The sequence below is a fragment of the Anas acuta genome, chromosome 1 (genome assembly GCF_963932015.1).
Source record: "Anas acuta chromosome 1, bAnaAcu1.1, whole genome shotgun sequence".
Lineage (NCBI taxonomy): Eukaryota > Metazoa > Chordata > Aves > Anseriformes > Anatidae > Anas > Anas acuta.
The window spans coordinates 26,676,535-26,699,936 of record NC_088979.1 but is presented as its reverse complement, the minus strand read 5'-3'; the positions used below and the strand labels follow the sequence as shown (position 1 = coordinate 26,699,936).

General features: G+C 36.8%; 1 protein-coding gene across 1 annotated transcript in view; it reads right to left on the bottom strand.

The window, feature by feature from the left end:
- Positions 1-1,424: 1,424 nt before the first annotated feature.
- FREM2 (FRAS1 related extracellular matrix 2) overlaps positions 1,425-23,402 on the bottom strand; it is a 126,986-nt gene continuing 105,008 nt past the window's right edge. The window contains exons 17-24 of the mRNA XM_068673534.1: positions 16,469-16,661; positions 14,613-14,717; positions 13,323-13,450; positions 13,098-13,232; positions 8,883-9,009; positions 6,723-6,910; positions 6,449-6,595; positions 1,425-5,260 (exon numbers count right to left, since the gene is read on the bottom strand). Of these exons, the coding sequence (XP_068529635.1) occupies positions 4,748-5,260; positions 6,449-6,595; positions 6,723-6,910; positions 8,883-9,009; positions 13,098-13,232; positions 13,323-13,450; positions 14,613-14,717; positions 16,469-16,661 (1,536 nt within the window). The 3' untranslated portion in view covers positions 1,425-4,747. The remainder of the gene's footprint in view (positions 5,261-6,448; positions 6,596-6,722; positions 6,911-8,882; positions 9,010-13,097; positions 13,233-13,322; positions 13,451-14,612; positions 14,718-16,468; positions 16,662-23,402) is intronic.

Here is a 23,402-nt window from a genome sequence, read left to right as displayed (position 1 = left end):
AATCTTTCTAAAATAGCAAGAAATAGTAATTCACTGTTCACTGTCTCTGTAACCTTCAGGATTTAATGCACCTCTGTAATATTCTCCCTTGAACATTTCTTTTCTAGGCTGAAGGGTAGAAGGGAGTCTTTTCCATTTAATCTCTTCTCATGGAGAAGACATTCCTTCTGTGATGAGCCCACTTAGCCAGAAAACCTCCCCTTGACTTCCATGGTAACTGATTTAGGGCTTTTGCTACAAAAAATGGTCAAAACCCACTAGAGATGAGAATCATTACACTTGCTCCTTTTGCTTTACATGTAAACTTACACTCAGGAAAACTTGTATCATGAAATTCAAGTGATAGGAGATGGCAGGAATTCAATATGTGTTTGAATGTTGGCCATTAAATAAAACAAGATGCTTTCTATAAGGATCTTCTAGCTGTTCCCTTCATTTTTACTGGAAGTCAACAGATGCTCACCAAAGCAACAGTAGTGCAAGGTAAATTCTGAATGGATCATCTCTCAAGATAAAAAGTGGGAAAAGGAAAAATCAAAGAGCCAATTGCTTTGGAGTAATTTTCTGAAGAGCTTTCAAAAATTAAGGCATTCAGTGGTAGGAGATGAATTTGGAGAGTCATTATTTCAAAAGAGAGTGAGGATGCATGAAAAAACAAAACAAAACAAAACAAAACAAAAAACAACAACAACAAAAACAACTCCTACAAATGCTGGTATAATGCACTCATGCTTGGGTTGTGAAGGGAAAGCCATCCTGGACTTTCTGGAGCATGTTCGGACACCTTAGTAGTATTATAACTGCACTAAGTGCTGGAATGAATGTGGACATGACTGAACTGCCACGGACAATCGCTGAGTGGGAAATTAATGCCCTTTGATCTATTGACAGTGCTATAGTCTTGTGACCAGATTCTTCACTGATTTACATCATCTGTAGCTGTTTGCATTGAAGCAGGACAAAAACACGTTCGGTCTGATTTGCAGTGGCAGAAATCACAACACAGAGCTCACAGACGTTACACTGCACGGTCCAGCTTAGTCTAAGGAACTGGGTGCATATATAAGCACAAAATCCACATGAACAAGTCTAGATAGTAGAAGAGGACAGACATGGTAATGCACAGGAACATGACATTCAAGACTTGCAGCCTCACTGTTGATATCTATGTGTCTAGAAATTTCTGATGTTCTGTAATTGGAAGAAAAATCCCTCTCTGAGCCATGAGCACACAACCCCAGTGATTAAAAAGCAACTCCTGTGCTGAGCACTTCATGACCAGAAAGCAAATGCTTCAGGAACAAAGCAGTGAGATTTATTATAAACACAGCATTAAGTTTATGTCCCTCTGTCCGTGTGAGAAATTAATTTTTCTTAATACTGCATTACTGACCAGTCTCCACTATGTGACATTTTCACACAGATTTTAGATTAGTAACCAAAACAGAAGTAGTTTTATTTGTTTCCTGATACAAATGCCAAATATCATAGCCATAGACATGCATAAGAAATTGTTCCAAATAAATATGCGTGGAAAGATTTCTGACAACTTGATAACAAATTTAAACACAGTAGATATTGTATAAAGGGTTTAACAAATGGTATTACTGCTAGTAGAATATGTATCTTCAGGGAAAAGAAGATTGAATACATAATCTGGAAATAGATTAAATATATATATATATAATATGTTCAGTTTATTGCATGGATAGATAAATATTAACATATTTGTGCACGTAACTTGGAACGAGGCACTTATTCAGGTTAGTATAAACAAGGCCACTTGTTAAGTAGAAAGAAAAATGTTAATAAGCCTCCAAAACATCTTGCTGAAATCCAAAACCTTGAAGCCATAATAACAAAGGCATGCTGTTACAGATGTACTTATAGTTCACTGAATTGTAAGAAATCCAATTTCTTAAGAATGGGACAAATCCGGCAGGCCTTACTGAAAACATTGGGATTTTTTTTTCCCAGGCAGAGGACTTTGATATCTGATTCAAGACTCTCACTCATTCGTATCCAGCTTTTCAGTTGGCCTTGTGTTTTTCTTTGTTATCAGCAGTTTGCACAATTTTTTATATATTGTTTGAAAAATGTTTGTCTGATAATCCCCGTCAATCTGAATGGTTTGCAGAGCTGTAATCAGATACTATTCAAAGCAATGATCAAGTTGTCTACCAGGCTCAATACTTGGCTCGTAGAACACATGCTTTTTTGATATGGTTTAATTAAAAGAAATAATAATAATTAAAAAAACAAAAAAGATTTTGCCTGCAAGAAATTTTAATATTTCTGTCTGTTAAAATTCAAAAGCAGAAAAATAGCTCTACTGATAAACACCTAATTTCTGTATTTATTATATATATATTTTAAAAGATCTTCTCTGCTTACACAAAACAGGCATTTTATAAATATTAAAATGTTCTATTATTTACATGTGTCCCATTTTACTGTAGAATCATTGACTGCTACTATCCAAACACATAGGTTCTAGGAGACAAATTCTGCATTTCTTATTATTGTAGTGGTTTCATATACACGCACAAAGGCAAATTTGATCCTAAGGTTACAATCACGACTTAGTTCTAAGCTTTACATATAAAACATATCCATGGGTTAAGTCTTTGATCAATCTTGCACACATAATACATGGCTCACAAAACCAGGAACTGCATTAGAAGACCAAATTAATGTCAGGTGACTAGGGGAAAGGTCTAATGCACTGGGCATGTCTTATGGATAATTGTTTCAGGCTAGAACTCAGATTAATTAAAATAAAAGATGACTGCATGACTTTAATAATGTAGTTTGACCCTTAGGTTGCTGAAAACATCTTTCAATTAAGCAGTCTGAATAACAGTCTTCAGAAAAAGAAAAAAAAAAAAAAACACAGAAAAAAATAATATAGATTCTGCCCTGATTCACTTGCTGAAAAAAATGATGGAAACATGTGAAATAAGTGAAGTCCTAATAATATAAATCCAAAGCAAGAAATATAAGTGTGAGTCGCTCTGTGGGCATATTCACACCATACCACGAACCATGACCCAGACCTTCCCGGGAGAGCTGACCTCCACATTTCTGAGCCTTATGGCTCAGAGGTCAGGTCTAACTGTGCTTGCAGAGCACTGCAGCCAGGCTAGGAAGCCTTTCGGACAGATTTTTAGCTCAGTGGCAGCATTGTGTGCTGGCTGCCAGGCTGCTTGCAAGCTGGATCCTGGCAACTCAGATCTCTACAAAATGTTCCCCAGAATGCCAAATTCCGGAGGTACTGAGGCTTGAAGACTGGTGGCTGCCTGCACTCAGCAGCACAGACAGTGGAAAAGAGCAGGTTTTTCAGCAACAATCTCAGTAGCCTGCTTCTGGTTTTATATAGTTCATATAGTTGAACCCCACTGACTGGAAAGGATTTACTCATATTAAATGCTAGTGGGACAAATGGGATGACCTATCTTGTAGGTTATATAACTTCCATGGCCAAGCATTAGGCAGGATATCTTTGGGGAAGAAAAGGTCTTGCTTGGATGGGACACTGCTGATCCAAACTTTTGTGAGACATCAAGCTATCAAATGATCTAAATCAGGAAGACTGAGAAAAAAATTAGAATGACTCTTTTGAAAGCAGTCATTTGTTAAAAAAAACAGCCCAACAATGACCCAGCATGTTTGTCAAGATGTGTTATGATTATACAGTAATAAATACTACTTGATTCAATCATGTTATTTTTTTTTTTCTTCACTTTGTTGCCATTTAATATAGCAACTGACAATCACACACTGGATTCAGTACCATGATTCCTAGGCTCAGTTCAGGCAGAACCTTGTCCTCTGCATTTTGAATCTAACACTACCATCTTCTCTAGGTACTGAAATACTAATGCTTGCATTTCCCAGCAGTGGATATGCACTAGAAAATATAATTTACCTTACAAAACTTCCATGATCCGTTATAAACTTAAGAAGACTTAAGTGTCCAGTTCTTGTGAAAAACAAAATTCCTTCTCAATTTGTTGTATTCTTTGGCTTTATATAAACATAAATAAGGAAAACATGAGGGAAAAAAAAGATCAGATTAAATAGCTGAATAAGAATTTGCAGAAAAGAGTATGTATTGCTTTCTGTGACATGCAACTGATTATAATGTTATGCTGTCTAATCTAGCTGTCTTTTGAAAAAGTTCATTTAAACACAAGGAAAAAAATAATCACCAGTATAGCTTAAATGAAGTAAAAGGCTTACAGGAGGGAGGATTCATGCCTGAAGCATTTTATCACCTTTCAGCCTAGCTGTAGACATTGAGTTCTTTGTGAAAAACAGTACAAAATTAACTGAAGAGTGTAAGGATTCTACCTCTCAAGTATTCTGTGTTTCTAAAGAAACAGATTTCCTCTCTTATTACAGACAGGATCTATAGCACCTTTGGATAGTTTCTTCTACTTTTTTGAAATGTCAGCAGATACAAAACCAAAACAAATCTCTCCCTTACGATGCAGCTCCTTGAATTCCTGCTAAAGATTAGTGCATGATATAAGAACGTCATGATAACCTTTCGTGCAAAGTGGGAGAGTCAGTATAGATTCTTCTATCGTTGATAAAGGCAGCAAGAGTTCAGGATAAAAAATTTCAAGTACACCTAGAAGCACCTTTTATGAGTCACCATGATCTGCTGCTAACAAAGTGCAGTTCGAGTTTGTTTTGAGGCACCCTGGATGGAGACTTTGGCTTGAATCCTGTGGTCTTGGGATCAAACCTCAGAGCTGTCGCTGGTATAATTGTCTGGTAGCATCATTGGTTCATTGCTGCCTGACTTCTTTGCCGCTTCCTTCTTCTCAGAATTTTGTCTCCGTTTTAGCAGCAAAATGATGATTACAATTAAGCAGATGGCAAGGAAAATGGCCGCAGCTCCACCAACAATTGTGACTATGTTGACCCCTGAACTCTGGTTATTCAGTTCTCTGGGGAGTACACCATTGACCACAACCTCCCTTTGAGGGACCTGTTTCTTGCTGGTGCGATCTAGTGCTATGTGCTGTATGTTTGTTCCTCGGTTGTTTTCTACTCCAATGTCTTTTGCAAGCTCTGGAGCTCCCGCAGCTCCTCTCTTCTGACGTCTCTGTGTGGATGCTCCTTGGCCTCCTCCACTAAAGAGCGAGTGGTACTGATGCTCTAGGCTTCTTTTGCCTATTCCACGGTTAGCATTCTCTTTTGAACGTACAGTGTAGATTGTATGGACATACCACTCCCTACCCAAAGACACCTAGAAAGACATGTATTTTGTTTTTAAACACAAACATGCATAATCTGGACATTGCTATAAACAGAGGAAATAAATCACCGTTTTATATTGATTGTCTGGACAGTACTCTCAAAAACATGCACGGATAAAAACCACTATGTGCCAACCAGCCCCAGACAAGCCACGTTTTCTGCCAAAATTTTAAGAGGGTGTAGAGGGGACAGTGTCCATTCTTCTCCATAGCTAGACTCTATGGCTACCAGTGGTTGCCCCCAGGTTCTGTTATTGTGAAAAAAAAAGTAACATATTTTCTATTTTATTAATTTCTCCAGATGTTTGTCAGGACACACCGTTGTTTCTTTATATTATCACTCTTTTGACAGAATGAGGGCAAAAAATTAGTGCATTATTGGAAATGGATTCTTTAAATAAAAAATGAGGCAACAGTTTCATAGGGACAGTTTATGAAAAACTTTTTATGTTATTAAGAAGACTGTTCTGTTATATTCCACTGTTTACAATGGGACTCAAGACTGAAGGGCCAGGATTAGGATTAAAATCTCCTAAGCATTTTTCGTAATATACTTTTGTAACATACTTTTTTTTTTTGCATGTAGTTTTGAAATACTAAGGAGAAGATAAATACTAAAGAGATAACTGCTGGCTGGATCATATAGATCTAAAGGATGAAAGCAAACAACTGAACAATTATATGGAATTAAGAAATAAGTGTACCCTTTAGTTTTCAATTTCATGATTTTTGGTGCTTAGGTATTTTGCAGTGTGCATGTTTGTGAGGATGACTTGCACAGAAAGTGCTGAACATCAATCAGATTTTGATGAAGTTCACTATAAATGTTTATGTTTTATTTTATTTTTTTTTTGACAAGTGATGTGCAGGAATAAAACAATGCTGTGTAACAAGAAACTTATGCTTTTAGAGGAAATGTTTAACTATCATTGGTATAATTTCTTGGTAGACTACAGAATTAAAGAGAAGAAAAGCATATTATCCCTATAGGAATCTTTTAATAAGTAATCCAGATTTTTCATCTAGAAATTTGTAAGCATTTATAATCCTGTTTAACTGTACTGAAATCACAATAAATCTTTCTGTTGACTTCAACATGACTTACACTTAAAAACACTTCTTTTGCAAGTTTCTTTCTTTGGTTCAGTGTTCTTGTTGCCAAGGTACAGAAAACATACCTGAAACAGGGGAGTTGAATCCACTTTAAATCCATCAGAGCCTGGTTGTTTTACTAAAGAAATTGCTTCAGGATCATCTATGGCAAGTTTTGCATTAAAAAGCACATTTCCAAAGCTTGTGGCTTGTGTCTCTGGTTGAGCTTTGTCCTACATGGTCATACAGGAAAAAAACAAAAACACACATTTGTAAAAAACAGATTTATTTCTTCTGAGTTGTTTTTACATAAAAAAGAAGTGAGAAATATATGCATTCTCCCAGAATTAGAACACTTACCACAATCTTAAATCTGTACAGAAGGGATGGAGAATCAGCAAGGCACCCATATTCAGTGTTGGATGGATTATACTTGGGTACATATCCATCCGCTCCTGTGCACAGGAAAACCTTCTCAATGCTGCAGTAGAAGGAATCACCCAGGTTCTGCACTGGATCCACCATCACCCGACCATAAATGATATCACCTGTAAGGAGTGCAAGTGGTTCACATCCTATTACACTGGAACATTTAGCATAATACTGAGGCTAAATAAAAAAGCCTGGTCAAGAAGCTTAGCGCAGGGTAATCTGACTGCAGTTTTTGGTCACCTCAAAGGTCCAAGCTGAAGATTCCCAGTCTGCCTACAGCTATACCCAGAGTCTATTTGAGACAACTTGCTACCCAGCTTCCACCACAGGGTGTTGTCAAAGGTTATGATCAGAACACACGCTCTTCCTCACACTCTGGGCCATATAACAGCAGTAGTTGATCATTTGTTGTTGCTGTAACTTGAACCAGTTCAAAGGCTGCTTTAAATACTGGACTACATTCAGGTCTTCATTCAAAAAATGACTTAAAGAAGCATGTACTACTCTACAGCAAACTGGGATGGAGGTTTTGGTCTTCCAGCAATGCAACTTGTTGAAGAGATGTTTTTTTATTATGTCAGCAGAATTCTGTTCAGGCTGGATAAGAGTTTATTTATACTTGGTCAGACTGGCAGCATACTGTACAAGTGACATGAACATTATGAAAAGTAACAGAGGCATGTTTGGAGACTAGGCTCCCTACTGTGTAATTGCATTTCAGCTGTCTGATAAGATTTAAGATAAAACATATTTGCAAGGCCCATACAAATAACCAGAGCCATTACTATGCAGGCAAGAAAAGTGTATTATGTACAGTGGTCAGTACACGTGACAGAAAGTGATTAGGAAGGATGAGAATTTGGAGAAGGAAAGGAGAAGTGGTGAATTTTTTTTAACACAATTTGTAGTAACTGTAGACTTTGAGAGAGGACAGATACCTGCTGTTCAAGAGACTGTGCAAACTTATCAGAAAAGACAGTCTTGGAGTCAAGATGTTGGCATTCTGATCAATCAGCAAAAGAGACACAGAAAAAGAGGAGAAAAATGGAGTGACTGCCTAGGTCATAGAACATTCACCAATAGATGTACTGAGTGAAGCCCAGTTTTGGTCTTATGTTTCACACAAGGTTTTTCAAAAACTCTCTCTTCTAGAGGGTCTGGACACAGTACTAGGCAAGCACGAATTCTGAGTGTTCACCTTAGCTTTGACTTTGATTTCTGTTCTGTTATCAGCCGCACTGCACTAGGTGGACCCTGGCCAACACCCCCTCAGCATACCTTTCCCACAGGACACGTAGAAAATAGATGGAAAGTGAGAAAACTCATGAATTGAGCTAATGACAGCCTAATAGGGAGAATAAAAGCTGCACAGACAGGCAAAACAATAAGAAGAATCCATTCATCATCAGATGTTTAACCATTTCCTGGAAAGCAGGGACTCAGCATGTATAACGGTTACTTTGGGAAGAAAAACACCATAAACATGAATGTCCCCCTAGCCTGCTCCTCCTTTCCCTGAGCTTTTACTGCTCAGAATCACATTATATGGTATAAGATATCATTTTGGTCAGTTTGGGTCAGTTGTCCCAGCTATGTCATGATCCATCCCCTTCCAATCCCTGGCCTACTTGATGGAGGGCAGGGGGGAGGGAGAAAGCATTGAAACTGTGCTAGCAATAGACAAAACATTTGAGTGTTATCAACAATATTTTAGGCACAAATGCAAAGTACAGCACCATATGGGGTGCTCTGAAGAAAGTCAGCTCCATCTCAGCCAGACCCAGTATGTTAACCCACAACAAAAAGATTGTGTAACATTCACTTATCAAGTAGGAATGTTCTTAATATTAGCCAATGTTTATAAAGAGCTCAGTATATGAGAAATGGCATCAGTACTGTTACCCTTAGACATAACAGTTTCAGTGCAGATTGGCCAATAGCTCTTATGTAAAGTGTCAGGTGGGAAAGGCAAATGAAAAAGAACACAAGTGGCAAGTTAAACCCTTACTCCTAGCTTGTTTTGACTGAAACAGGATCCTGATAGTGTGGATTACGTATTAGAGGTCTATGAACTGTGCACAATTTTACCTTCCGAGAAAGCAACATCACTTTCTTGCCCAAAGCCCATTGAGCCATCAGATAGCCATAGTGTCTTTTTGGAGAGGAGGAACATCTGGGTATTCAAGCTGAACTCAGCAGCCACTGGGTCACTAACCTAAAACACAACAGCAAAAAGCTATTCAATAAGCATTCCTTAATCACTTTTAAAACACAACCCAATCTTCTCGCAGCGTACATTGTTCATCAGCTCTGCATATAAAAGGAAACAGTCTAACCATAAAGTTTTCTTTGCACTGGAAATATATTGCTATATATTTTACGTACATATATCCTTTGGGTTATACATCTCTGTGATGTAGGATTCTAGGTTAATTTCTTCCCACCACATTTTTCCAAATCCCAGACAAGAAGGTGCCCAGGGTAACTTCTGTGTGTGGGTAACACAAGGAAAATATTTCCCTCAATATCTAGTCTCCATTTAATTAAGCATCTTTTCTGTATCCCATTTTCATTCTAATATTCAAGTCCCACCTCTGATTCTCTACCAGTTATTTGAAAGTTTTAGTTCTTCTGATGCACCATAGGGTATCAGTATATTTATCTCAGATCATATATGTGAAAATCATTTAAGCATCTTTTATGATAACTTTTGTCTTCATATATCCAACACAGTTATCTATCTTGATTACACTACAAGAAAACAATAAAACAACACTATCAGAAGCAGGTTCTTATTGGGCCATATAATTCATAAACATAAATTAGAAGGTAACCTATACAGAGAAAAGCCATAATAAAAAGTAAAGAACATAATGAACAGAAGCACTGGGGAGCACAGTTCAAAAAGATGGGAAAAAAAAAAAAAGATAAAAGAACAAGAGTCCATTAAACAAAAAGAACGAGTCCACCAAACAAATAAGAAAAATGCTCAGAAATGCTCACAGATATATGCTTATAAATGTTGAAAGGAAGGAAGGAAAACACTAATGAAAACATTCTTGCCAGCCCTTGTATGAAGTGTTGACGGAATGAGATGTAATAATATCAATAGAAACTACTGCCACAAGTTATGTGTGCTTATTCTTCTTCAAATCCCTTTCCCACAATATAGTCCCAAAACTGTCAAAGCAGCAGGATTTGGCAAGAAGAATATACAGTTGAAACATTTTTATAAACTCACTGCCACTGTTTGTAAAGATGAACCCTACCCCAATAGCCTTTTCACAGAAATAATAATAATTAAAAAATAATTTCCTATTTCTTTGGAATGAGTCTTCTGAATGCCTGGATTCAGGCTATTGGGTTGCAATTCCACAGCTTCAAATACCTGACTGACAGCTGTTTTCCAGCTGTGGATCTGAAAAAAAAGTCAAGCACGGCCTCACCAAGATCTTCCTTGGCAGAATAAATGTCTACTGAGTTGGAAACAAAAGGTTTTCAGCTAAAGGCACCGGGCTTCAGCCACATGCTTTACAACAATGGTAACAGCAATGGCCTGGGTAAATATTATGCATGTGGCTGCAAATACATCCCTTAGGCACCCTTTTTAAAGTCACCATTTTTGGTTCAGCTTCACATGTAAGTCTCAGTGCTGCCAGTGGCAGATCCACAGCTGCAATTTATAGCAGTAGTTTAAATGCTATTATTTTCATTAGAAATGCAGGTTGGATGCTTTTCATGTACAGGACATCCCAGAGTGAGATAGTGATAGTGCAATACTCAGTGTTATGGGATACTTTCTTCCCTCTTCAGGGGCCACAGAAAGAAGAAAAAAGGAAATGGGCAGATACGTGATAAAGAAGGAAATGTTGAACTATAATCTTCAGAGGCAGAACACCAAAATATCTTTTCTACTTTATGTTTGCTTCTTAAAATGGCCTCATGAACAGTGAAAGCAATAGTGAAAGAAATTAGATTACAAAGATTCCAAGAAGATGGAAAATTTCATATTAAAAGTACCAAGAAGATAATTCAGTAGAGCAACTGGGGCACAAGAATGAGAACTGGTAGAAACAACTCCAGAGGAGGTTTAATTTGGATATTAGGAAAAATTTATTCCCTGAAAGCATTGTGAAGGATCGGAACAGGCTGCCCAAGGAAGTAGTTGAGTCACCATCCCTGGAGGTCTTCAAAAAATGTGTAGATGTTGCACTTAGGGACACAGTTTAATGGTGGACTTAGTAGTACTAGGTTAAATGTTGGGCCAGATGATCATAGAGGTCTTTTCCAATCTAAATGATTCTGTGATTTCATCATTTGATTTTACAGTCAAAATAATTTTGATCTGGTTTTGAGACTTGCACTCACTGACTTCAGTGGGCCTGTGCAAGGTAGCATGTGCCTTCTAGTCTAAGAACCAGCATCACAGTGTGAACTTCCATGCTCACTTCTCTGTCTGATGGTTCTTATTTCTAAAACATGGATACTAATGCTTATTCATTTATGCAGAATGCCTAAAAATCTTATTGGAACGTGCTTTAAGTCCACGTATTCTTTCAATCTGTGATCAAAGGGAACAATATGAAGGGCAGCAAAATTTCCTGAATTCCTTTTACTGTGAGCATCTCAAATAAAAGAGTTGGTCTTGATGAAAATTACTGGTGATGGGGACTAACTGGTCACAGTTCCCTGGCATTTATGATTCTGTTGCAATTTTGCACCTAATTTTAATTTACGTACATGAAACTTGCATACAGTCTTTTTTTTTTTTTTTTTTTTATTAAAGCTTTTATTAAAGCTTTATTTGATATCATAAACCCTATAGTAGCCATTTTATTTTCCCAAGGCAGTTCTCACAACTTGAGAAATTTGTTCCTTAGGCTTCTTTTAAATAAGATAGGTTTCCAGCCCTATCTGTACTTTAGATAGAATTAGGTCTCTCCCTAAGCTATTTTGCCAATTATTTTTGCAATTATTTTTTGTTCTTTCAAATTTTCTTAACATTATCAACATCTTTCCTGTTTTTATGAGGACCAGACACAAGATATGGTTCAGCACTGCTGTGAATAGCTTTAGAGCTCCTTGAAGCACATTAGAAATGCCAGACGAAAGCCAAAGTGATGAACTAATATAAACCCCTTCTCCTCGACCCCACCCCAGCCATTCTTTTTTTTTTTTTTTTTTTTTTTTTTCTTTCCAAAATGCTTTGCTGCTTTAATTCTAAAAAGGCAGGTTTCATGTCAGATCATGTATCGTCTCTCTGTTTCACCAGGATTTAATGCCATATCAGTAATCATCTGTTCTCCCATAGCTGGCATAATGCCAAATAAAAGCATAAAGACTGCATACATTCTCTTGTGTACTCTGGCTAATTCAACAGGAAAGTGATTGTGTATCCCTGACTGATCTGGGTTGTATTTATACTGTAAGATGATCCAATAGCATACATCTATACTATTAATGAGCACGAAACCACAGCCACATTGTTCCAGTATTGGTTTTATTGGCTCCAAATACAGAAGTGACAAGACTTCCTCCTTACATGTCCCAAGGTCATGCTTACCCTTTTGATAACACTGTAAATGGTAGTTTATGTTCTGCTAACTATCCAGCATGACCCCCAGATATTTTTCAGTCACTGCTTTCCACAGCAGTGTCCATTTCTCTATACGTTATTAGAGAAATGTGAAATATATGCTGCGTGCCTGTCCATAGGTTACCATGAGACCCATATTGCCATGGGTGGGATTTTTCTCACTTGTTTTCATGCCTGAGTCTTAAAGCTAAGCATTTACCACTGCAGGTTATTTACACCTCCTGCACAGTCAGTGAAGGAAGACCTTCCTTAGGATTGGATGAATCTTCCTCTGAAGGTTCCACTTGCAATGCTAGAAACCTATCTCTGATCTTTGTGCCAGGTGAAAATTTTCTGATAACAACATTATATGTTCTTAATTATCTGGTAAAATTATTTCACAGCAAAAGTCAACACATAAGTAAAGAAATCCCATAGGTTAGCTGATATTACAGTATCACCCAAATCAATGTCAATGAACTTTCTACTGGCTATTACAGAGGAATGGCCAAAGGTTATCACTGCATTGGGGTCAAAAATACATTTGTGCTCCTAAATTAGCTTTTCCAAGTTCCATAAGATTAGTTAGATAGCAGGAGAGGGTATGTACTGTCCCACTAGTTTAGGAAGAGGTTTGTTGGTAAACAAGTAAATTAATTTTCTAGCACTATCACAATTTGAGAATTAAAATAAAAAGAAACATGAAGAAGGCATAACTGGGAAGCTACCTGTTGGAATCGGATATCCAGATCAAATGTGATCGGCTCTCTAGGATTACAGATCACTGGTAGGCTGAACTCCTGATGTGGAGCAGTGGTACAAGCTATCAGCTTCACAGTGTACGTTCCAGAATAGTCTCGAACCTTAGGGGGGGAAAGAGAGAGAGGTGTTGCACCAACATCCTAACCAATAGGCTGGGGCAGGAGAAGACACAGCAAAGGATAAGGTTTTACCGCAAAATCTGAAACAAAGCTCCACTGCTGTACTGGCTGGTTGTAGGTTGGCTCACTTCGGATGAGGCTGAGGCTGAATGTCAGGCCTGGGTGATCAGCTGACATAACCATGGAAGTTAGCGATGAAGCTAGAAACATGCCAAGAGACAGATTTGTCACCTTTAATGTTTCACTGTAGACTCTCAGAGACTGACAAACATTCCCAATAATTCATAAAATATAATGCCGTGGTTGACGTTAATTCTTTTACAGGGTGCTGAGTTTTATTAACAAAAAGTAACAAAATCAATTACAGTCAACACAGCTAGGCCCCCTTGACTCTTGTTCCAGTGTCTATTCAACAGTTGCTTTTGGGCTACACAACCAGAACTGTATAAAGATTAAATCTAACAGAAAGGCAAAACAGTGAGAGTGGAATGACAAGGATCTATAATCCCTACTGTTTATAACTTGGAATGTCAGCCCAGGGAACAAAACATAATTTCTCTTAGCAGTGTAACTCTTTCAGCTCTACCATTTTTAGCACAAAAGCTAAAACTCTAGAGGACAGTTGAGAAAAAGCAGAATCACTATGAAGGAGTTATACAGGTTAATAAAACTGAGTTAAACTAACAGAGATTTCTTAAAATGATTTTTTCCTTCCCATTATTGTTTGGCAGATTTAATTTAGTTAGATAATCTTTTCCATTGCCAGCATTCATGCTCAGACTTATGTCTGGACAGAGAGGCTTACACCTGTGATTATTCGCAATAAAGGCAGTGGGGTTTAAACAGATTAAATTGCAGGATCAGGTCCTCAGTAATAACTAATTGAATGGCAGTGGGAATGTTTTATTAACAGAGTGATACAACACTTTTACAAGACCTTTTCTTACTCTTTGCAAAAAGGTCTAAATAACGTAGAAAGGTTGTGAATTGGAAAATAAATTTTAATCCTAAATCCCTAGGGCAACATACATAGATAGTTAATCTTAGCTTTTGGATTAAAAGCATCTATTCATAGATCCCTAGTGGACAAAACTTATGAAAAGGCTGATTTATGAAAGGTGAGGTGGAACTACTTGCTTCCTATCAAATTCAGATATATTTCATTAAATTTGAAAGTCTGAATACAGTCATCAATGACACATAACACGTTCCAAGCAAAGAATGAATCCTTAGCTGGAGAGGCACAGTGCATTAAAAATTCAGATTTCAGCAGCAGGAAAAACAAAAATGAAAGATACCAAATTTTGGAGAGGTGTCTGTCTTTTTTTTTTACAGCACTGCTAATCTGTAGATTAAGCTTACCCAGATGGGACATCACAAACAGACCATGAAACCGGGCTTCAGTCTTGAAGTTGACAACCAAGCGCCCCTCTTCACTAATACGCATGCTGGTTGGGTACAGAGAACCTGGCAGCAGAAGCCAATCAGTAAAGGTCATTTCATTTGCAGATGACAAATAAAATCACACTTCTACAAAACACCGGCTCCAGTCTTTTCTTTTTCTTTTGTCTTATCAGCTGTTTGGGAGCTGTTTGTATCTTTTGAGCTCACTTAAGAGTCTTAAACAAGAATTTACATTGTGGGGCCTAGAGTTTTCACAATGCTTCAGTTTTCCAAAGTACATACTTCCCTGCAAAGCCGTGGTTTTACATATGTTATCACTGTTATAGCATGTTATGCTATCATTACTAGAGCATCATGACACTGATGCTCTTGTAGTCTGAGGAAAGTCCACAGGATAGATGGCATTTGTATTTAGGAATAGCATGCCATGAGATTCAGTAGAAGGGAAAATACTTTTGTTTTCACCAGAGATTCAAGCTGATTTCTACCAATAAAAGCTGTGTCAAGGATGTTCTTTATCAGTGCCTCCCTGCCTATTGTCCCAAGGCAGCACCTACCAGCATTGTGGCAGTAGCAGTAGTTGTGGCTTCCATGGTAGTCTGCTTATGTGTACCTGCATTAGTGAAACTCATTCTGATGGGCTTTGTATTACTGGAGATTTCTGTCACTGTAGTAACTCTCAGTAATCCTGCCCAAATGGGACTGGTAAATGTTGGGCATCTGCCCTCCACTACCTCAGTGTGTTTATTATGTGTTTTGTACTTCTTGTTTTCAAAGACAGCTGCTGATGTTCAGTATCTCCACAGACGGGGCCACCAGCTTCTTAAACAGACAAATAAAAAATTAAAGCATGAAAGGTGGGAAAATAGTGGCATATATGAACCACATAACTGCTGAGACAGGATTAGATCTGGCTCTTATCTGGTGACTGGTAAGATTTGCGGCATGTGGCTTATTTTTTAGGCATGGCCTGGTTCATTCCTCAGTTGCATTCATTCTTCATGCACTGCAGATTGCCTTTGTCACTGCAGTTTTTGCTCTTACCATGAGGACAGAAATTGAGAAGCAATGACTTCTGCAGTTTAGACACAGAGTTTGCAGAAACAAAAACGTTTGATGTTCAAACAAGGGTCCTGAGATTGTGTAAGTGTACATACATAACTATAGCTGGTTTCACCTGTATTCTACCTAAGGTAGGGACAGATATAGAACAATAGAAGCATAATTCTGGGCACTGTCATGTAAATTTGTATATGAAGAGCAAAGCAGCACATACATGCCACTACACATGTTAAAATTTCACAGATATCTGTATGTCATTTAAAAAAATAAATCAACTTTCTTCAAAGATAAATTCTCTAATGATAGATTTGACATGTTATCTAACTATAGTCACATCGTTTATCATCAGTTTCTATTCAATTTAAAGAATGTTTTACTTATACAGTTTACTACTCTAAAGCATAGGACAGATTATTATACCCATTATGCATTTCTGTTTCTTTTGAATGTTTCACAATAAATGCTTTTAAAATATCAAAACGAAAAAGTTAATTTTGTGTACTTGAGACACAACAAAGCAGTTATTTTCCCTTGTAATAAAAAAATTGATATCAACTTAACATGGATTTTATAAACAACCCAACTGAGAATTCAGAGTGCTGGGCAACAACTGACTGTTTGCAACTGACAATAAAATCAATTTTTAAAAGATTAAAGATTCTTATTTATTTATTTATTTATTTATTTATTTATTTATTAAATTACATTCTCAGTAACAGAATGAATCTGGTTAAAAATAATCTGACACCCACCTTGGAGCTCTGCTTCAGGTGGGCTCCCAATCCCGTCCTTCCACAGGATGGCAGTATCATACACAAAAGTGAGCCTGAGCTCAGACTGCAGATCGAAATGCTGCCAGCCTCCTATACCCACCGGAGAGTGGAAAACATACGAGACATACAAGGGGACTCTCAATGTGACATAGGACTGTACTAGGTTGAGAACCTACGAAAAGAAAAATGATTTCTTTAGGTTAGAGGTGAGGAAAGGCAGTATTATACAGGTAATTCTAATGCAAGAAAAATAGAAGACATAACTTGAAATAAATGTTGTGGCTGAATCATATTTCAATAGGTTTCATCTGAGCTTAGAGCCTTTGAAGTTCCCTTTTTGTATTTCAAACTGAGTATGAATTCTGATACATAAACCCCTAAATTCTGACTCTTCGTTTTTATTTTTGTAAGTACATAAATAACATGACTACAACTTAACTCTTCAGAAATTTTTAAAATATTCTTCTGCATTTGCTCTATCCTTCCCCCATAACTAACTCTTTTGCTTACAGTCTTTTGTTACCCTTCTGTAATAAGCTCTACTGTAAGACCCTGAATTTGCTCAGAGGTCATTGCAAGACAGTCCTTGGACTGTACTTACTCAGCTCTGGAACTATTTCTTCCTTTGTGCATGGATAGCAGTGAGCATACTGCATGCAAATGCACAAATTTGTTTATCACTATCCGGAGGAACTAAAAATGATGTGCAATTTAACACAGATTATAAGTAGACCTTCTATGCATATGTTTTACAAAACAGTAGCATTGATTATCAATTAATTATTATCAGAGAATCAAAAAATCTCTCTATAGAGCATATTCTGATCAAAACAAAACAAGAACAGTGTCAGTAAACTTTCAACTCTTAAGACAGCTCTTATATGATATATGAATCCATCCATTTTTGAAGCAACTTACAAATATTTTTCTATTCACATCTAATTGAAAATGTGCAATACAGATCCTTTTAGAACACTCTGGATTGTCTTACAAAGAGAAAGAAGGGAAAGCATTGAGATCACCTCCCAAAGGGAGAATTTCAAAAGCACGAGTGGTGTTAAACTCCCATTTACTTCCAGTAGAAACTGTGTACGTATCTGACATTTGAAATCTGAACATTTCCCCAGAGTGATTACCTTACAAGTTTTTAAAGAGTGTTTTTGCACTATTAATTAAAAAAAAAAAATAAATCAAAGATCTTTACAAGCTATATAAAAAACAAACTGTTTTTGGGCTCACCCAGTGGCACATTAGGGGGCTGAATGTCCATTACCTTACAACTGTTTTACAAATGCTGGGCAAAACTTTTAATAATACCATGGAATGACAAATTTACTGCCTGAACAAACTAACTACTCTGAACTAATACAGGAGATCATTATAGCAAATGTTCATAGTTTCAACAGCCTACATTTTTACGCATGACACTTTTTGATTTACGTACTATGCTACCAGAACGCTATCTGCTTACAATATTTGCATCATTCCATAAGATGTGTTAGCATTTAGACACTAAGCAGTCTGGAAATACACAATGCCATGCAGAAAAACAGCCTGGCAGGTAATATGAGACATTGCAGTTGTAGATGATTTTATATTAATTCTTCTTTGTTGGTTTTACACAAACACAATCAAGACTTTCTATTTGGAACTATTTCGAATTTCTATATTAAAAGAGTTTTCTTTTCTATATTTGTATGAAAGACAAATTGAAGTTAGAAAATATTATCCTTCAGTCCTATTTAAATTGCACAGACAGGGGCAACTTTATCTTTGGGAACGTACGTGGATATCCAAACAATTATTTCAGATATGAATTTGCTAAATTATTCCAAATAACAACATAGAATGCTCATTTCTATCAAGAAAAATGCAGCTATGATGCAAATCTACAGTGCATCTTGGTTTGTCCTTGATTCAGGAGTAACCTTGAACATTTGTCGTTTCCTAGAATGGTATCAAGAGCTAAATACAGTTGCTTGCATAAAAAATGTATCGCTATTGAAAAGTCATCCCAGAAAAATATATTACCTCTTCTCTGTGCATTTGCTTCACATCTGTATGTTGTACAGGAAGAATTAGAAATTAAAGCCAAAGATCTGAAATTCAGTTTGCTTACAAGGATGAGGCAAAGATACATGGAAGAAGAGTTAATGTATGATCCTCTTGAAAAGAAGCATACATAATGCTTAGTGATAATGTAGAGGAGGACTGGAATATCACCCAGAGAGAATGTAATGACCTTGAAGACTAAAATAGTAGAACTGAGATTAAATTTTATAGTATGAAGTATACGGTAATAGAAACTAGTGACAAAGATTTCTGGCTGAAATGAAAGACATTGGTTAGAAAGAAAAGAAGAGAAAAAAATTTGGTATGTGAGTTGATCACATCATAACTATGATCTTCCTACCCTGCCCAAGTGATATGATCCTAAGATAAAATGAAGAATGGAGTGGAAATTAGAAGCATGCATGCCATTATTCAGAGTACTAGTGAGAGATTATCTGGTACAGCTTTGATCATCCATGCTTGAAAAAGCCTAATTTGCATTGTAGACTGTAGAAAAAGAATCAACATAATCACAGGAATGGAAAAACTATTTTATGAGGAGAGACTAAAATAGCCGGCTTGTTTAGCGTAGTACAACAGAGGTTAAGAGGGACTAAGAAGTCTGTCTATATACATGTCAGGAAATGAATGGCAAAGGGTTTCTGATGATGAAAAATGGTGCTGACATGGGCATAAGATGGCCACGACAAATACAGCTTAGAAATCAGACGAATTTCTAACCCTCATTGTGGTGGTACTCAACAAGAATAGTGAAGCCACAAAATCCTACTAGTTTTTAGATTAAGTTTACCAGTTTGGAACCTCATTTATATAAAGAGTTAAGGCCTCCGACAGTAGTGACCTGAACAATGTGGCCCACAAAACCTCTTCTAGTTCAGTATCTTATGCCACCTTGAGTAAAAAAAAACCTTCTTTCAAAGCTGTTCTTGATTATCCAGTATGAGGTATCACTGTTCGTGTACTCTGTACATGAAGAAATCCATTAATGGGGTTGTAAGCCACAATTTAGACTTGTTTTGCCTCCATTCAATGTAAGCGCACTGTTAGGAAGCTCAGCTCATGTGTACTGGTGAAAATCTAGTAGTAAGATACCTTCTGGAGAAAATCTGCCTGAAACACTGCTCCTTTGCCATACGTTACCACTGCTCTTCAGAAAAACCCGAAATTATAGTGCTAAAAAATTGACCATAGAATTTAGAAGACTAATTTTTTTTTTATTTCTTATTTTTTTATATTTTTTATTTTTATTTTAGCAAAACTCATATGAGATGTCTGGGAAGCAGAGTTGCTTGCCCCAACCAAGGAATTTACTCATATGGATAGCATGTCTATATGCTTCCATCAGCATGGCTGCCTTTAAGTGTCATTCATGGCACATAGGGAGAGGAAGGAGCTCTTGTTAAACCAGCTGATTGTGTTTTCATGCACTCCGGCCCTTCTTGAGGCATTCATGGATTTATAGGTGTGGAGGAAAACCTGTATACTGATAGCCAAACAGTTATTGAATAAAAAGTTTAGTAATATTAACAGTAACTTAAAGCTTACAAGGCCATCTCATTTTTTGCTGAAAAGCAAAATGCCACAAGGGGAAAATTACTCTTCAGTGGGCAGAACAGAAAAAAAAAATATCAATATGCTACATGAAACACAAAGAACCTTCTTCATATAATAAAAATAAAAAAATAAGGAAATTAACTGCAGAGGAAATCTGTCAGAGTCAGTGAGAAGAAGCCCCCAACAAGTGAATCAATGGAATGTGTCATGCAGATGGAGAAGCCTTGCTTCTCTAACCCTCTTAATAATGCTGTTTAGGCGAACACAAGAAAACATTCTTTCCATTGAGTTATCTTTATTTTCCAGCACTGCCTGCAAAGCCTATTGAGAGTAGCCAGCTGTTCATATTTTATCTCAATGTGACACTGATGAAACCAAAACGGCACTTAGCACTGTTTAAGTGTAGGAAAAGCTTAACTGCTGTGAAGAGACAGAACAGGTGCACTGTATATCTATGCATTCAATGCACAGAAGATTTTAGAAATTGCATTGACAAACTTTTATTTATTAATATTAGTTTTATCCAAATGTGTGTAACTTTTAACCTTGTGATACTAGGAGAGAAATAGTGATTACAGCCACACCTGACCTAGATTGGGAAAATTGTGTCTCATATTCTGTGGCAATGCCAGGTCTGGAGAACCTGAGAAGACAGAAGACAAAAAGTGTTCCAAGCATGGAACAGACTCTTACAATTACTATCTGGAAAAAAAAAAAAAAAAAAAAAAAAAAAAGAAAAAAAAAAGGAGATTGAAAGTCATTCAAATAGATTATCTCAAAATTTGTTTGTGTGAGGGAAGAACATGATTTATACTGGATATCAATATAAGAAGTAGACATGCATACATGTTCTTTACAAGATAAATTATCACAAACCACAAAATCTATTTTGGAACATTGACAATTCCCATTCAAGACTTAGAAAATATGAATGGTGTTTCTATAGGTGTTCTTCTTTTGTTCCTCTTTCTGATGCAAGCTGTCAAACTTCATTAAGTAAAAAACAAAAACATAATTAGTTTGAGCATCTGTTATGTAACAAGAATATTCAAAACAAAAACACAGTCAGGTTTGGGGGCATAGACTCTGTCTTACATTTATACAGATATTTATTTATCTGGCTTACACTTCTAGAGCGCAGAACTTGTCTGAGGAAAATGATTTTATAGCTTTGGGATGTGATTAGTAGCAGTAGGAGACTATGTGTGTGTATGTGTGTGCACATGCTCTGTTAGTGCTCATAAGATCAGAATTAGAAACTAGAAATAACACAGTTTCACATTTTATATTTAATGTTCTAATGAAACAAACTTTTAATGAGAACCATGTTTTTCCTTCAAATTACTCTAAGCCTGATTTTCTCTTGCATTTACTTGCTGTCTGCAAATCTGAGTCACACAAGCTTAACAATGTTATCAGCTAGCTGTTTACACAATAACAATATGGCAAAGCTAAGATTTGGCCCCAAGATGGAAGATAGCCAGGTAGGTCACAGGTGAAATGCAAAGCAGGTTTGTTTAAAGAAGTCTGAATGGAGAGGAGAATGCAATCCAGCATCGAAATGCCAGCTCCTTGAAATGTTTAACCTCTGGCTTTGTTACACAGCTGGTGTGTTAACTTTGTAATAGTGTTTTTTCTTCACAGCACTTACTGAATGCATGTGTTTGCAGCTGGGGAAGAAAAACAGATTGAATGTTAGTGAGCTTCCATGTCAAGGGAATACAAACTGCAGGGTTTTCTAAAACTTGATCTTGGTGGCTTGTCTGAGCATAAAAATCTGAAAATACATACTTCTGTCCATCTGCATTTTACAGCATCTAGTTGAGAATTTCAGAAAACCTGGCCTTTCCCCTTAAAATACTCTTTTGGTAAAGTTGGAAATAGACTGTTTCCGTGCAATAAAATACTCTGTCTGCAAGCTGCCTCATATAAGTTGAGGCAATATATTAGTAATTTTAAAATCTGTTTTCAGATGGGATTTCCAAACACCTCAGTACCAATATAGCATGTGTACCATAAATATGAACTGAACATATTGGAAGAGAAACACTTTCAGTTTTGTCCAGAAATAACTGCTTTTGTCAGACAGCAAAACAGACTATTCAGCTATACTCAATTACAGTAGCTTCAAGGTATTAGTCTGTATGTTCAAATATTTTAGTGCATGTTTTTCATCTTTGTGTTTCGACTTGCTTAATTAGTTGTTAATAAAATCTGAATTGTAATTTCCACCAGGGAAAGCAACATCCACATGTAAATACTTGGCCAGAAACACACAGAAGCCTTTCAATGCCAAACTGTCTGGTTACAGCAAATAGTTGCAAAGGCAGGAAATTAGATCAAATGATACTTCACACTCTATTGAATAAGACTAGGCCTACCCTTCAACATGTACTTCATTAAAAAATATTAAACAATAGTCACTTGCTTGGTTTTTACTATTTCATTTTTTAATTTCATTTCAAGGATATCTGGCATTATTCTAGCACCTGTGCCCTGAGAATCAGACAACTGTAGTGCTTGTCTCTTACAATGTCCCCATGAAATAAGATCCTATCTCTATCAATTACCTGAAGATACAGGCAGATAGGCAGATAACACTCATATAGGTGAGCTCCACCTATTTACAGCCCCAGCGTACCCAAATATAGACCTTGAATTTCAAGTTGTGACTGCAGGTTGTCCAAAAGACAGCTGTTGCTAAAGTTAAGCGACCTTAACTTTAACCAGAACAGAGCTATTATCCAAATGTATTAGTTCAATTTAAAGAGTCTTTGTTTCTAAATATAAGTACCATCCATAAAAAAAAAATTAAAAAAAGTAAATCCATATATAGATATATAGATGCTTAATTTTTCAGATGTGGTAAATATGGGCAGAACCCAGGAACAAAGCAGCAAGCTGTATTCTGAAAGAAGTGCTGCATCTAACTCACACAAGGTTTGCTCATGCACAGAGTAATTGCGAAAGAGAGTGGGTCACAAGCAAAAGGCCTCAAAGACAAAAAAAAAAAAAAAAAAAAAAAAGGAAGAAAGAAAAGAAACTGAAACCTTCCCTGTATGTATTATGACAGTTCATGAGTTCATGGGAACTGGCTAAGACAGCTGCACTCTGTGGCAAACACCAGGAGCACTGCCAGAAGAACTACGCCAGCTGCAGGTCTCCCACCTCACTTTTTGTTGACAAAAGCTCATCTTCTTCCCCTCCTATTGGAGGAATTCCCATAAAGTGAAGGTCCACATCACACAAGATATTGCCAGTTGCTTTTGTGAATTATCTTTGTCTG